This window comes from Helicoverpa zea, chromosome 16, assembly GCF_022581195.2.
Source record: "Helicoverpa zea isolate HzStark_Cry1AcR chromosome 16, ilHelZeax1.1, whole genome shotgun sequence".
NCBI classification, from domain to species: domain Eukaryota; kingdom Metazoa; phylum Arthropoda; class Insecta; order Lepidoptera; family Noctuidae; genus Helicoverpa; species Helicoverpa zea.
The window spans coordinates 11514299-11531547 of NC_061467.1; the positions used below are offsets into that span (position 1 = coordinate 11514299).

The 17249-nt window shown below is 39.7% G+C and overlaps 1 protein-coding gene across 1 annotated transcript in view; it reads left to right on the plus strand.

Annotated features, from left to right (window-relative positions):
• LOC124637884 (unconventional myosin ID) overlaps positions 1-17249 on the plus strand; it is a 53721-nt gene that overhangs the window by 25370 nt on the left and 11102 nt on the right. Inside the window, exons 2-11 of the mRNA XM_047174627.1 lie at positions 5104-5284; positions 6296-6417; positions 6688-6907; positions 8322-8519; positions 9159-9398; positions 9788-9938; positions 10461-10618; positions 12842-12963; positions 13491-13641; positions 14557-14703. Of these exons, the coding sequence (XP_047030583.1) occupies positions 5104-5284; positions 6296-6417; positions 6688-6907; positions 8322-8519; positions 9159-9398; positions 9788-9938; positions 10461-10618; positions 12842-12963; positions 13491-13641; positions 14557-14703 (1690 nt within the window). The remainder of the gene's footprint in view (positions 1-5103; positions 5285-6295; positions 6418-6687; positions 6908-8321; positions 8520-9158; positions 9399-9787; positions 9939-10460; positions 10619-12841; positions 12964-13490; positions 13642-14556; positions 14704-17249) is intronic.

Consider the following 17249-nt stretch of genomic DNA (forward strand, 5'->3'; position numbering starts at 1 on the left):
TGGGGGACAGTATACTCTCCCTGGAGCACTCGGATATATAGCCCCGCGGGGTCGCTACTCCCCGTCATCCGCCTCAGATGCCCTGCGGGGCTTATTATTATTATTATTAACTGTTGACTGTCATAATTGCGATGCAATTACAGTGTTTACACCCAAGCTCACGGTACTTAGTCATAGCATTATATCGCTCAGTGATGCGTGGCAGACCATGACTCAACTAATAGCTAATAAAAACCATCAGAGCCCATAGTTTATTTGCTTTGACACGTACAGATTATCTTTGTGCACCGCAAAGCCTTTTGGTCTACGTTCTCAGTAGCATTTGCATACAATAAGAGGTCTAAATGTAAGGAGTGTGTATTCTCCCCTTTTGGGGAGGTTCAAGGTGTTAGCAGGTGTCATACCACAATCGAATCGCAAGTGATTAATTTGTAATAGGCTTGCTAATTACAATCAAGGTTCTAGACAGCTTCCTTATAAACGGTTTGGTAATGAGAACTGAGTAACCATGGAACTTGGATGCCCATATCGAATCTTTTAATTTTGTGCCTTTTAAGAAGATTAAGAGTTGCCAATAATTTTGTTGCTTCCCTTGGAATACTGGTTTTCATGAAAGTTTCTTCTGATTCTTCATCCATTTTTGGTGTTAATCCAAACTAGCAATATTTGGATATGTACAGACTCGCCTTAAAATAAGTTAATCCAATTCATCCGGGACTTGATCGCGTTGCGATTGGCGGGAATGTGGTGTATGTGCTAAGATCATGGCACAGCTGACCTCGGTCTCTGCTCTTGAACTAAAAACCGGCCTGCGAGGCACACGGACAGTGCGCGCGCATAGTGACGTCACCACCGCACCGAGCTTAACGTGCTTTGGATTTGTTTTGGTTGTGCTTTCGTAAGCTAGCGGATTTCTGAGCGTGGTTGCTTTTAATTATTTTTTTCTGTTCAATGTGGGTGGAAATATATATGTAGATGTTAGTCCATTTCTTATTAAATGAATGAATCATATGGCTAATAATAGAAAACCTGAGTTCTGATAAAAAGACGAACGCTGATATAGGGCTCAGCTTACTATTAAGACTCCCTACCACCTGATGGTCGGCAGCCTGAATTCCAATGCCACCTATTGCAGATATCCCAAAAGTTTCAATGGGTTAATATTTCAATCTAATAATTCATTATGATATCAGATTACCACATAAGGCAGGTTGCTACGATACTTCAAAGATAGAACGATGAATATATTGAGGAAGCTTTTGTGCTAATAAAATATTAGCTCGTTAGAAGGCTAAATCCATATTTATTGATTATGGATGTGCAAATGATCCTGCTTGTAAAATAAGTCCACTTACACGTAAGATCAATATTCATGAAACGTATCGATCGATTTCTTGTTGTGTGACTCATCAATGATCTTATTCTACCGGCTTTTTTACATGTATTTTTTCATTAATAAGTTATTTCATAGAATAATATCATAACATAGAAAAGCTGGCTATTGTTAAATTTTTCACTGTGGAAATATTTAGGTTAATTGACTAAGCAATAGGCATACCAACATTTTTAGCTACATTATTTATGTTATACTTCGGCCGTTCAGAGAATGCGTTCCTGACACCTATCAGTTAGTCACGACTAGTGATGGGCACAACATAACACTGAGTTCGTTACCGTTCCTTCAAAATGAACCGCCGCATTATTTTAAGATTATTTTCGTTTTAAATTGGCGGAATCATTTGTTTTATATTTTAGTTATTTAAGTGGAAACCAAAAAAAGGTAATATTCATATAATAAAATTGTTTTATTTATTCTTTGTTACAAGTACATTGAATTGAATGTGCGAACAGAATATTAATCAGACTCCGATTTGCTTGAGGAGGTGGTGTCTTCATCATCATCTTCGCCTACATGTATAATTATATTATTATCAATAACAGAATCAATCCTGATATCTCGGTCTAACAAAAGCCGGGTAATCAAATAAAAACAGATCGAAAACACTTGAAAAACGTGGTCTATGCGCACGAAACGACAACGGACGACTGTTTTAGCGTCACAAAATGGCGGCCCATAACGCCATTTGGGGTTACCATTTTTAATCTAAGTATAAAAATGCGGTTTGGTCATAGTTTTATTTTTATATTTCATAAACGTTATAATTAAGTCTTATAGTCCATTATTTTCCAATTCTTAAAAAGAAAATCAAAACGTATTATTTTATATTATAACTGTATAAGAACAGATTACGATACTTGCCTGTTATTTTTAGCACAGCACTACAAAATATAAACCGCTGACATAACCTTGTAATAGCGCAGTATAGATTTAGAAAAATATTGTTTACCAAGTTATTTGACACTCAGTTTGGCACAAAATTATAACATTCATTGATTATTGATATAATAATGTTGTTTTAATGCTCCTCAATTGTTAAAACGGTAAACAACCAGCAAAAATATTTTTATCGTAACTGCAACGCCATTGCAAAGTTACGTCGTCAGTTCAATCGCGACGTGTCAGGAACGCATTCTCTGAATGGCCGAACTATAATGTGCTTAGTGACAGTTGGTCCCAAAGCGCTATATCAAGTCTAAAAAGCCCATTTTTTAAGCCAACGAACTTCTAGTTTTAAGCCGTATTTTTGGGAGACATAAAATTCAGATTAACAGCTTGAAAGCTCGAACAGTTGCTCTGCTAGTGTAATCCCAAAGATCTCTTAGCCAGATGTAGCATAGTTATGTCACTATTACTCCATAAAGTTACATGTTTAGTGGCCTGTCGGTTATTATGTTTCGCATCTGGTCGGGTCCGCCATTGTCGCGTGCATCAGGTCGTTGGCCTAATAACCTCGGAGGTTATGATTTCGTCACGGCAACCTTTTTGTGTTCAAATCGCTGAAAGTTATGTTCCGTCGGCTTTATGGCGTGTCTTCAGAATTTCTCCTTGGTTTATTGGGGATTTTTGCTGTATTTTGTGTAGCAATTTGTTTGATGAGTTCGTTTGGTAAAGCGATTAGGTTACTAAAGAGAATATATTGCCTTGTTTGGTATAATTTGATAGATATGTCGCATTAAGTAGCCAGCCTTATTAACGAGAGAACTCTATAATAGGCAGAAAGACCCAAACATATGTATTTCTTTCAAAAGCCGTTTAGGCTCGCCATAATATTATCTAGCCTTAACATCAATATTGAAATATTAAGATGAAAACATTGACTTATTAGATTAATTTATTATTAAACAGTAGGCCTAAGAGCTACCGAACGCAGCTGCAGATTTATCACATGGTTCGCAAACCGGTTTCGGCTCTCGGAATTTTGTACAGATTTCCACACATGTTTAAATGAATGCTAAGCTATATGTTTGTAATTTTCGCCCTTCGCCAGTCCAAAAAAGTGGCTAACAGCGTATTTGCGATTCGTCACAACTGCACGTCGATCCTAGATGTTCAATCGTTTTGTATGTATAAGTTTCTATACTTGTACCTTTATCTGGAATGCCTTGTACATCGGGGTTAATATGTCTACGATGTTACGGTAGCTATAAAACCGTAAAATTGCAAACGAGCTCTGTGATTACCCGTCGTTACTGAAGTTCTACCGCATTCTAGTCAAGCTTAAATACATATAAAGCTTTAACATCCAGATGTCCCATCTGGTTGTACTATGTAGTTTGTTACTATGTACGGTGATGACTCGGAAAGCGCCAGTTGAAATTTATATTATTGTAGGTGTTTGATGACCCAAGACTTGAGCAAAGCACAAACATTCTTCACCACCCAAATGACATTTAGCTATCCCTGTTTGGGGGCAACAATTAAAGGGCCGAGAGGGGTGGAGACAAAATGGGGAGGCCTTAGCCGACAGTGGGACAGATCGGACTAAGAAAAAAAAGTAAAGAAATTGGAGAGCCAATCAAAAAAGATATGAACGATTCACCACAGGCCGCGAGAATGTAACCACATGCTTTAACTCTAGAAACTTCTCCAAAATAAAATAATTCCCAACATTCACACTCAAAACCGTCAGAAATTGCAGAGGAAATAGATTAACAGCTCACAACAATTAGTATAACGAGCCATGTCTAAATCTTAATCGGACCAATGAGGCGCGACTGACGCGCCATTGAGAGGATTTTATACTTCGTTTGTCGTTAGTGTAATTGATTTTTTTAATGTTATGCATGTTTACTGATTTTGGATTTTTATTTGGAGCTTTGGGGCTAAGATTTATTTCTTTATCCTTCGATTGACCAATTTTATCGTCTGGACAAGATTTAAGTAACAGTTATTTTGTTCCTTTATTTACGAACTGATAAAGACAATACATAAAAAAATCGTCCACATGCTGAATTTCGTTTGAGTCTATGACTACTTAAGTTTTCGTAACACACTACTTAGTTAAGTTCAAGTAAAGTATAAAACTGGTTTACGAGAAGTCAATTAAGACGCTCAACTATTGACAGATTACCACACCTCTTGACATGATATGTCGTTTAAGTATCTTCGCTCCGTAAACGTCTTTGGCAATGACTGCCATCTTCCCACGCGTCTAGTTTAAGTCAGGGTTAAGTTCAAATGACATAAATCAGACCTCACTTCATACAACGTCTATATTTACGCTCCTACGCAACCTTATGTATTATGACTATGAAATGATGTAGTCAGTCAGCGAGACTAGACAACTACCTTTTGCCTAAGGCGCTGTTCGTCTAGTAAACACATACCTGTCTAAGCCATAAAATAAACCTATAACTCAGAGGCCTATAAAGCCAGGAATGGGTTCAGTAGGTTTAAAGATGACCTATTTAATGCGCAGCTTAGCCTCTCTACTTTTTAGATTGAAGGTAGTTCCACCAATGTACATAGATCAAAAAGGTTCATGCTATTCGACGTAGGATGGTTCACACATAAGACTACTTTATGATCAAAACTTTTTAAAAAAGCAACGATTTTTTACAGTAATATTGCAACAGAACTTTCCCAAAACATTCTAATTTATCCTGAGATGAAGTGACGAAACAAACCTACCAAAAAGCAACCGCCAACCGAGGTACATTCTAACAGCCAAAAGTCTTAAAATCGTTACTCCTTGTTCCCAGGTTTCAACACAACAAAATCTACACGTACATAGGCGAAGTACTAGTATCAGTGAACCCTTACAAGAACCTGGACATCTACAGTATGCAGCACATGGCACAGTACAGGGGTCGGGAGATGTTCGAAGTAACTCCTCACGTGTACGCCGTCGCTGATGCCTGTCAGAGGGTGTTGAGGCAACAGGTAAGGATGAAGAGAATTTTATGATCAGGATTTTATTTGACTGTCCCTTAGATGGCGACTGGCATCTTCTTAAGCAGAAAATGAACAAAAAAGTGTCAATAATGCTGGGTCTATGTTCAGGTTGATGGTTTGACTTTTTCTTCCTCATCCTCCATATTTGATTTAAGTTGACCGCTGGGCCACCATGACAAAGGGTGTTTATAGACAACAAATAAAAATCAAAATGGTTTATGCGATCTCTGGAAGCATTAGACCTTTGTACTCCGATTTTTATGTTCTTTACCGCAGTGTTTTATAGTCTTCCACATGCATAAATTGAAGGGCCTTTTAGTGACCCGCCAAACACTAAACCTGGCAAAACACTATTCTCACTTTAGGATACCATAAAATGGGTAAACAGTGATTTCAGGATCCGTGGAAAGTGCCCGTAATGTAGTTAATTTTATGTCGTCACCTTCAGGGGCAAAAAGTTGTACCTAAAGGGTTTTACAGTATTTTAAATATTTTTTTTTACTTTTGTCGAGGTTGAAAGGTTAGTTAGATCTTTAAGACCACCTGTTAACCTAACATACAGCACAGGTGTCATTGTTGGATAACTTCAATCCGTGATAAAACTGTTTCATCAATTTTCCCACGCTTTCTATTAGGTATGTTAGGTCAAGGCGCTAAGAAGGATGTACCTAACCTTCTATTTAAATAGGTTTTAGTCTGACAGTTTAACAATCTGGTAATGTATGTGGTCGAATGCCAATTCCATGATGTAATTTTATAAACATGTATGTATATGTGTGAAATCTACGTGCACATTCAAGCTTTCCTGTAAAAAGAACATTAATAAGTAAATATTGACGATTTCATTTGTCAAAAAATCATAGTAGTGACCTTGGTCTTGTCAAAGTCTCCTTCGCATTTACAATTTTACATTTTAGCTGCAGCTCAGTAGTCTTATTGTTATGCTGTGGAATTATCAATATCTCACAAATAATGATGGCTTGGCTTATTCTGTTTCAGGGCAAAGACACGTGCGTGTTAATATCAGGAGAGTCAGGCTCCGGCAAGACAGAGGCGTCCAAGTTCATAATGAAGTACATAGCAGCAAACACAACACAAGTCCACAGAGATTATATTGATAGGTGAGTACCTATGTAAAAGTACTTCAATTGTTTTCAAAAAATATTATGGCGATGTTTTAACTACCAGCTTCTACCCGCGTCCAGTAGTTACTCTTATCACCTAGATAAAAAGTAGGTAACCTACCTATGTGAAATATCTCTAACTATTCATCTGTTTTGCATGATTGCGTAACGCATAGACTGAGTTACTTTCAAAGGATTACCGACCTAAAGGGTGACCGATGCATCACTTTCTTCTTCTTAAATGCTAATTTGGCTTGTTTATTCCAGGGTAAAAAACGTACTAATCCAGTCAAATTCCATACTAGAAACGTTTGGTAACGCGAAAACGAATCGAAACGGCAACTCTTCACGTTTCGGCAAGTACATGGATATACACTTTGATTACAAAGGTGACCCTGTAGGAGGTCACATTAGTAATTACTTACTGGAGAAGAGTCGGGTGGTCTCCTTGCAACCAGGGGAGAGGAATTTCCATGCCTTCTATCAGGTAAGACACTATTTTTGTTGAGATAACTTTTGAATTCGTGGCAATTTAGATATAAACGGGTGTCCCAAAGAAAGTGGTGTCTCGTTCCATTTGAAGTAGAAAAAGTACAGTATGCCTTACAGCTTTGTAAACATTTCAAGAATATAGTCCCCAATTCCCTTTCCTAAACGTCTGAAAGCAGTAATCAAAATTCCTTCATAGGTATCTCCATGTCTGTTTTCTTTTTTCGTTAGGCCCTAGGTGATTTCCTCTTTAAACCCTAAGCTGATCCCTAACTATATGTTTCATGAATCTTGTGGCCTTATAATTCCATTGCGTTTAGTCCATACGCCCCACCTTCATCTCCAAACCTCTTTGATACCTACCGGAATGATTTTTGCAATGTTCCTAGCTGTGATTAAGTTTGGAACGACCTGAAGTGTCCAACATATTATCCAAAAATATTAACTATTTTTCATGTTAAACGGAGTTTCTGTCGATAGCAGCGCGTGTCCACAATAGCGGAGATTATTAGAAGCCTTGTTTGTAAACTTGTCTTATATCATCGTTCTGCCGGCGATTGTTCGCGACGTCACCCACTATTGTGTTGTTGTGTAATTATTATATTCATACTGGAATTCTTGCCCTATGGTGTTGACAGGAATCCGCCTTGTTTTTCTATGAAACCATTATAGGGATGCGGTTATTTATTAATTCTCATGGTATTCACAATGGGAAGTTCCTGTACAACTATTTTTTTTTATATAAAAGAGAAAGGGGGCATATAAGGCTACCTAGCTCCATATTGATATAACATGTCATGTTATGGACATTCTAAAGTATTAAAAAGTAATGGTACGTGAGAAACACTACTACTATATAGTGGAGACCACAATGGCACTCTCCGTACGTTTGTTTATTAAACAGAATGTAGCGAACAGATTAATTAATTGGCAAACAGTAAATATTACCACGGTGCAGATAACCGATTGTTTACGTTCTCTCTCGTAACAGTTGTAATATTCGTACGCTACTATGCTATGGTTCGAAACCTGTTCGTAGAACTAGATGCTAATACATTCAGCCAATAATGGCGACAGAATTTTCTAAATGCCGATGTAGTTTTGTTTAACTAAGGCCGTAGCTTACTTAACAAAAGGGCTAAGCTCCAATATCAGCTTGTACTAGATGGCAGCATATGTTTCCGTTTGAAGATATCAAAATATATTCTGAAACAATATCCCAGCTTGATGAGACAAAATTAACTATAAACAAGCCTTCCACCAACTTTGTTGAACCCCAATATTCATTCTACCTTCTTTCTTCTATCATCTAATTCTTACCTATGTTTGTATGACATTAAAGACAGTCAGACAGGCATTGAAAAACACCAATGCAATTTTTTCCTAATAGCCAATTGTACCTCAAATTCCAGCTGCTAAGTACAAACAACGCGACGACGAAGAAGTTCGGGCTCGCCTCGAGTGCAGTTTATAAGATACTCGGCAGTGAACGAGCGACGGCACAGGACTCCAAACTGTTCTCCGTCACGAATAGTGCTTTCGACGCCCTCAGCTTCTCGCAGTCGGTCGTTGAGGATATATGGAGTATTGTGGCGGGAGTTATTTTGTTGGTGAGTTTAAAGTACCCAAAAGTTATGTTAGTACTTGAAAAATAAGTTGGGACCTAGGCAAGAGGGAAGATGGAGTAATTTTGAAGGGTCTCTAAAATGATAGATTTTAGAGATTATCATGATCACCATTTATATCTATATTCATGTTACAAATGTCTCAAGATATTATGGTGTGCAATTGTGCATAGGTCACTATAATATCCCTGCACAATTTGCCAGGCTACATAACCATAGGAGCGTCCAAAAATCCTGGATCCATTATGTAACGTCAATATAATTGCATAAAATCCTGGATCCACTAAGTAACGTCAATATAAAAATTAGAAGAAAAATAGTGACGATTATAAACCCATTGTATGCCAAAAACTCAGATTCACGAGAGACATACTGTCAAAGTCAAATCATTTTATTTCATTTAGGCCTTTACAAGCACTTATGACCGTCAAAATATCAAACAATCGAACTTATTTAAAGTTTGATTCTAGTTGCCCATTCCAAAAGTAGCTTCCTATGGAGAAGAACGGGCATGAAACTCCATGGTTACTCCTTTTTGGGCAATGGACATCAACTATTGCCTTTTATAACACGAAAGCATAAACTCCTCAAAAACTACCAGCTAACCACCAAAACCTCTTTCAGGGCGAGCTAACCTTCACAGAAACGCCAGACGGGCAGCTCAGCATAGGAGGTCCTCTGACACAGTGCACCAACGCTCTCGGAGTATCAGAGCAAGCTCTCCGGTCCTCCATGGCCGGCAGAGTCCTGTCTGCAGGAGGGGACCTGGTGAACAAGGAGCATTCGCTGCTGGATGCTAATTATACGAGGCTGGCTCTTGCGAAGGCAGCTTATGATCGGCTGTTTACGTGGATAGTGCAACAGGTAAGTCTTGGTTGAGTTTAAGCTAGAGCGTTTGTACAGAGTTTTAAGGCTGCAGGAGTCGGGAGCCACCAGGTCTAGTCTATACAATGCTTAGGTGTTAATTGTAAAATATTGCATATGATTTTATTTTTCTGAATAATTAGTAAAAAAACTAAAATATAAAAGTTTTCAAATATTTTCTGGATAGGTAAAGACAGTTCTGTTTGGTTCAGGAAATGAATGAACTATTATACCAGTCTTGCAAGATTTTTAGTGAACTGTTTCATTGCTGCAAAGCTTCCCTATCACCTATAATACAAAAATATTTTACATAGTGTTTCATTAAAAAATATTATTCCTTTAATCTCAACCTTATACTCTAAGCATTAAACTCCATTTTCCGTTACCAGATAAACAAAGCGATCGACGTCCCCTCGGGCACGTACAAGAGCACGCTCATAGGAGTGCTGGACATCTACGGCTTCGAGATCTTCGAGACCAACAGCTTCGAGCAGTTCTGCATCAACTACTGCAATGAGAAACTGCAGCAGCTGTTTATTGGTGAGTTTTGTGTGTGTAGGCGCATGTTTCACCAGTGTTTCATTCGAATCAATAACCGACTTTTTAATATTTAATTGTTAATAGTAATTAACAGACGGGGCAGTCGCTCCTTGTAAAGCACTGGTACCCAGGTACATCCGGTTAGACTGGAAGCCAACCCCAACATAGTTGGGAAAAATTCTCAGAGGATGATGAATTGTTAATTGTAAAACTTTATCCTAAAGGACACCAAGTTTAGGTTTATCGTAAAAGCTGGTCTATTGATCTTATTTTTATATTCATAGTTTTAAGATTAAAAATAAACAGTCACAAGACTCCCATTAGATATAAAACAAACATATAAATACACATACTTACAAAAAAAAAAAGTTAAAAGCCACCCCGCACACATAGGCTGTAAAGGTGACATTGATGAATAGTGATTGTTGAATGAATAGTCAACCCTCAGTTGCCCTCAGCCCATATGGCTTTACCCCTAGAACCAACAAATACTTGTCTTCTATCATAACCCGTATATTCCAGAGCTGGTACTAAAGCAGGAGCAAGAAGAATACGCCCGCGAGGGTATCCAGTGGACGCCCATCAAGTACTTCAACAACCGCGTCATCTGCGAGCTGGTGGACGCGCCGCATCAGGGACTCATCGCCATCATGGACGAGGCCTGTCTCAATCCTACTAAGGTATGTAGTATCAGGGGAATATCTGTTAGAAGTCAATTTTTGAACCTTTAAAATATTGAAATTAATAAGAGATATTTGTTTATATGTACTTTCTAAGTATATCTTAGATACCAATGACTGTGTTTCGGAGGGCACGTTAAACTGTATTGGCCGTCATTGAACATCCATGGCTCGTTACGGGTAGTCAGAAGCCAGTAAGTATGACACCAGCCTATCAAAGAGGTATTGGGTTGCCCGGGTAACTGGGTCGAGGAGGTCAGATAGGCAGTCGCTCCTTGTAAAACACTGGTACTTAGCTGCATCCGGTTAGGCTGGAAACCGACTTCTAACATGGGAAAAGACTCGGGAAATGAGATGATGTAAGTACGATCCCACCAAAAACATTAAATGTAAAAAAAAAGCCAATCCTCTACGCAATTCGTCCACCGTAAAAAGTTTTGAGATCGCATAGAAGCCAAGTCCTGTTCTACTTTATTTGTAATAATAAATCAATATTTTGTGACTATATCAATAGTTTCGTTCACTTTATAATAATATTGACTTGGCCATGAGCACAATAAACTACAAATATAATACAGCATATCTTGGAGAGGTGAAAGTCAAACATGAAGTTTAATATCACAGAATTAAATGCTTTTAGTTTATTCAATTGTTCCTAAATCACCGACAGTCGGTATCATCCAACATCAATGAACTGCACATGTATAGTCCTTGGTGCATGTTTAGTCCTTGGTGATCTCAAATTCCAATCAGTCCATAATCAGTCCAATAGTAAAATCAATATTTATCAATACAATGGTATTTACACATTATTACAAGGAGCGACTTTTAACTTGTGCTCATGGCCAAGACAGTATTATTGTAATGTGAACAAAACTATTGATATAGTCACAAAATATTGATTTATTATTACAAATAAAGTAGAACAGGACTTGGCTTCTATGCGATCTCAAAACTTTTTACGGTGGACGAATTGCGTAGAGGATTGGCTTTTTTTTTACATTTAATGTTTTTGGTGGGATCTAATTTATTTTTTGTAGGTCTCTTTCTTCTCTAAGTATAGGTATAACAAATTAAATTAACTTTCATGCAACTAACTAAATATATAACAAACTAAATATGTACACCTAAAGTAGCACGTAAACAATATTTTTTTTTAACCTAAAAAATTTCGAAATTGTCGAATTTTTTAATCGAATATCTTTTAGAATAAAAGAGATTTATTTCAGAGGTAGATGACGCTATCACATGAAATTATTTGATTTTTTTTTTAAGTACTACTTATACTAAGCTATGTAACGAAACCATAGCGCGATTTAGACCAGGACAACGCCATCTATCGAGCGAGCATGCAGTGTTTATCGCACTGCATTAATATGAAAGATTTTATCATTATTCATTTCATTTAAACCTAGCTTTTTTATTCATATGTTGTATATTTAATACATAATAACAATATACCACTACGTAACAATAAAACAAATAGTAACATTTTGTACATAAATAAATAACAAAGTTATCAATGCAGTCAAAATTCATACACAATGTTCTTGAAAAACCGCAAATATAAATTTGTTTCCTATTTTTTTATTAAGTTTTAAGGTTTTTATAATTTTCCCTTTATATGTAGCTAATAACCTATCTTGGTGCCAAATTTGAAGGTTCTAAGTTTGCTAGAAGTACCTTAGACTTTTGATGATCGGTCAGTGAGTGAGTCAGTGACAAAATGGTGTAACTTTGATCGCTCATAACTCGTAAACTATTTATTCAAATGTCTTGTAATTTTGAGACTGAGCTTGTTCTAATACTTACTCTTGGTCATCGAAAACCTAAACTCCTAGCTTTGTTCACATGGAAGATACAGGGGGCTGAAATAGCCGCGAAACGCTCCGAGAAAAGATGGTACGGCCGTGCCCGCTTTGCTCGAGTCTTGGCTGGGGCACTGCCGTGCCCTCAGATGCAACTTAAACTTCAAAAAAGTATCGCATAAAAAATTACGCTATTTGAGGAGTTTTTGAAACCAAAGTCTAAAGAATATTTCTATAATAATAATGTATAACTGGCTTCCCAAAAAAGAGGAGGTTCTCAATTCGGAGTTTTGTATTTTTTATGTTGGTTCGCGCATAATATCTCCGACTTTTGTATCGTCATTTTGCTGGAGCGTTCAGTGTAATTAAAAATATTATGTATATACAATGTCTTATATATTTTCTATTTTGCCAGATATCAGACACGCAACTGCTAGAGGCGATGGACAGACGGCTGAACGGACACAAACACTACACGTCGCGACAACTCGCGCCCACCGACAAGAAGCTCAAACATGGCGTCGATTTCAGAATTACGTGAGTAATTACTCGTCTATAGGCCGTCATGTTTTGATGTAAAATTTAAACTTGTTGATAGTAAAAATAGGAATCTTGCACTTCCCTTTATACTAAAAATAAATATTTAGAAGCACATATAAAATTTTCTTATTCCTTACAGAGGTTAACTTCTTGTTAGCTGACGGATTTTTTGTTAAATATATAATTTATTATTTATTTGGATCAATAATAACCTTTATTGGAGGTATGTTGAAAACTATATTGTTGGACTGTTATTTGGTTGCCTTAAATAAGTCTTAGGCCGGCAACACACGGACCGCTTGAAGCAATCAGGGGCGACGAAGCTGTCGCCCGCCCGAATCAGTTGCAACTGCTCGAGCGGTTTATGCATCTGCGTCCATAGTACTCTGCAGTCGATAGCTTGAAGCTGTCGTCCCTGACTGCTTCAAGTGGTCCGTGTATTGCCGGCCTAAACTGCATCGGGCAATTGTCTATCAAAGAACTTTCGACCCTATCGCAATACAAATAAAACTGTTATTCCGCAGTCACTACGCGGGCGAGGTGACGTACGCGATCACGGGCTTCATGGACAAGAACAAGGACTCGCTGTGGCAGGACCTCAAGCGTCTGCTGCACTCCTCCGCCAACCGCTCCCTCGCAGACATGTGGCCCGAGGGGGGGACTAATATACAGAAGGTAGGGTTCATATTCCCCAGCTCATGGACAAGAACAAGGACTCGCTGTGGCAGGACCTCAAGCGTCTGCTGCACTCCTCCGCCAACCGCTCCCTCGCAGACATGTGGCCCGAGGGGGGGACTAATATACAGAAGGTAGGGTTCATATTCCCCAGCTCATGGACAAGAACAAGGACTCGCTGTGGCAGGACCTCAAGCGTCTGCTGCACTCCTCCGCCAACCGCTCCCTCGCAGACATGTGGCCCGAGGGGGGGACTAATATACAGAAGGTAGGGTTCATATTCCCCAGCTCATGGACAAGAACAAGGACTCGCTGTGGCAGGACCTCAAGCGTCTGCTGCACTCCTCCGCCAACCGCTCCCTCGCAGACATGTGGCCCGAGGGGGGACTAATATACAGAAGGTAGGGTTCATATTCCCCAGCTCATGGACAAGAACAAGGACTCGCTGTGGCAGGACCTCAAGCGTCTGCTGCACTCCTCCGCCAACCGCTCCCTCGCAGACATGTGGCCCGAGGGGGGGACTAATATACAGAAGGTAGGGTTCATATTCCCCAGCTCATGGACAAGAACAAGGACTCGCTGTGGCAGGACCTCGAGCTGCTGCCGACTGCTGTACCCACCCAGATAAATGATAGCCTATATTTTGTTCTGATATAATATATTATATTATAAGCTCAGGACTGTAAAGTTTCATAAAAACCATTTGCATATGCGACAAGGATAACATATCACAGTGACGCTCAGTCACTTTTGTACAAACAACGTCCCTCGCGACGCGCAACTCCTGACCCGCCTCACATAGCGCTGTTCTATAGGCAATTATTTGGACCTAGAGGAGTTATTTGAGCTAACTTCAAAGTGACGAAATAATCATACATTCTAAATAGTAATATTATTATTCCTCTCCCCCCCTAGACATCGAAGCGTCCACCATCAGCAGCAACGCTGTTCCGCAACTCGATGGCTGCGCTGGTGACGGGGCTGCAGAGCAAGGAGCCCTTCTACGTGCGCTGCGTCAAGCCCAACCCGCACCAGGCGCCTAACACGTGGGACGAACAGCTGGTAAGCAGAAGATAATGTTCTTTACACATTTAGGACAGAACAATATAGGAAAACACAAACGAATATGGATTGCGTGTGTTATAGTTATCGGCACGAATCTTGAGCTCTGACCTTCACCTGCGCAGAAGTAATTTATTGGGTCCCTTTTGTGGGATTGGTTCTTTGCTAATAAATCACTTCTGCACAGATGTAGGTCAGAGCTCAAGATTCGTGCCGATAACTATAAGTATGTAGGCAGAGGTAGAATGAATAAACAGGGAGTGGATAGAGAGATAAATGGAAGCAAAAATACATCTCAAAAGTAACTTAGCCAGGAAGAAGAAAGAAGAACAAATATAGATACTCTTAGAAACCAGAAGTGAGGACAGTTTTTTTTTAAAAGAAGGTGATGCACAATTAAGTACTTCTTAAATTATTTAATGACAATTAAATTACAAACTAAAACAATTTCACCTGAATTAACTCTAACTACTGCAAATAACAATTTTACAAAAGACAAAAATCGAGAAAAGAAAAAAACGGGGGCTACACGACACCGATGCCGACCATCGACTAAAATAATCCAACAAGAATGAATTTATGAATGATGACCGGTTACAAAGGAGGTTGCGTTAATACGGCCGTTCCTGACAGCGTGGCGTCCTCGACCGCATCTTGCCTGGAACGAGCACTGGATCCACCATCACCAACATCAGCCTGGTGATGATCATCTGAAACGTAATACAGATCGTACATTTGTATTCTTACGTTCACTCCGTGTCTGAAGCCAAGATGTACTAGGTAAACACTTGAACTTATGTTGTTAAGTACGTGATAGTAAGCGTGCACTCCCACTATCAGCACCCAACAAAACAAGAGGGTCCTAAGTAATTGAAAAATAATTCATATGCTTCAGACTAGACAAAGTTATATCAAAGGCAAAAATTGAGATTTTAAGCATGAAAATATAAACAGAACTTGATAGCATTCCAAGCAATGGAAGTCCGGAATTCCATTGGTGAGAATACCATTCAGGGTAAACACGCAGTACCTAATCAACACACAGAAACATTGCCTGGTTGGCTGTGTGTGGCTCGATTACTTACTGTGTACAGAAACCACAAACCAAGAGTTCAGGCCGAAACAGAAGCCATAAGCCAGTGGCTCAGACTATAGGTCCAGAAGCCGTAAGCCAGGGGCTCAGGCCATACAAAAGTCGTAAGCTAGGGGCTCAGACCATACGGAAGCCATAAGCCAGGGGCTCAGGCTATACAGAAGCCATAAGCCAGGGGCTCAGACTATACGGAAGTCATAAGCCAGGGGCTCAGACTATACGGAAGTCATAAGCCAGGGGCTCAGACTATACGGAAGTCATAAGCCAGGGGCTCAGACTATACGGAAGTCATAAGCCAGGGGCTCAGACTATACGGAAGTCATAAGCCAGGGGCTCAGACTATACGGAAGTCATAAGCCAGGGGCTCAGACTATACGGAAGCCATAAGCTTGGGGCTCAGACTATGCGGAAGCCATAAGCCAGAGGCTCAAGCCAAATAGAAACATGCTGGTCACTTACCAGTCTCGAAGAAAACAGAACACGTATCAGGCGTCCATTCACCACGCCACAGGACCATATGCTCGGCAGCTGCCTGGGTTTTCTTGCCATATGAACCAGCCAGTAGTTCCAGTTCATAGCGATGATGTGGAAGTACACGCAGGACCCTATAGGGCCCTCGCATGCCAGAGTCGAGTTTTCCGACGCTTTGTGATGCCTTGTTGACAAAGACATAGTCCCCAACAGCGTAGGTTTGTGGTTGTTGCCGGTTCTGGTTGGTGGATTCGTCTTGACGTCGCTGGTTAGCTGAGAGTAAGCCTGAGGCACGCTGTCTCCTAAGGGTCATGAGTGCCTCACGATTAGGGTTATGGTTCTCTAGCGCAACGTCACGCACTAAAGATCTTATTACAGGGGTGGCAGCATCAATTCCAACAAGGAGTTGCAATGGCGAGGCCCGAGTAGTAGCCTGTTTGGTGACATTTAAGTTGAGCTGCACCTTCCATAAGGCGTCAGCCCACTGTGAACCTTTGTGGCCCACCTCAACCCGCAGCATATTTAGAACAGTTCTGCAGTACCTCTCTACTTGTCCGTTCTCTCGATGCATTCCAGGCGTGATGTAATGGATAGTGCAACCCAAGCTGCTTACCCAGTCTCGAAAAGCTACGCTTTCAAACATTCTCCCCCGGTCACATATAATGGTACTTGGTGACCCGAACAAAGATATCACATTAGTGAACACCCGTTTTAACTCATCTGAATCTTGCCGGTACATAGGGTAAAGCAAACAAAATTTTGAAAAGCTGTCAACTACTATAAGAACGTACTTAAAGCCATTAGATTCTGGAAGCACGCCCAACACATCAGCATGAATAACACAGAATGGGTCATCCGGCTTCGACCAAGACTCAATAGGTTGAGGGGAAGCTTTAGGTACTTTCTTATGAGATAAACATACCAGACAATGCCCAACGTATTTTCTAACAAATTGCCTAAGGCTCGGAAACCAAAAATGGCG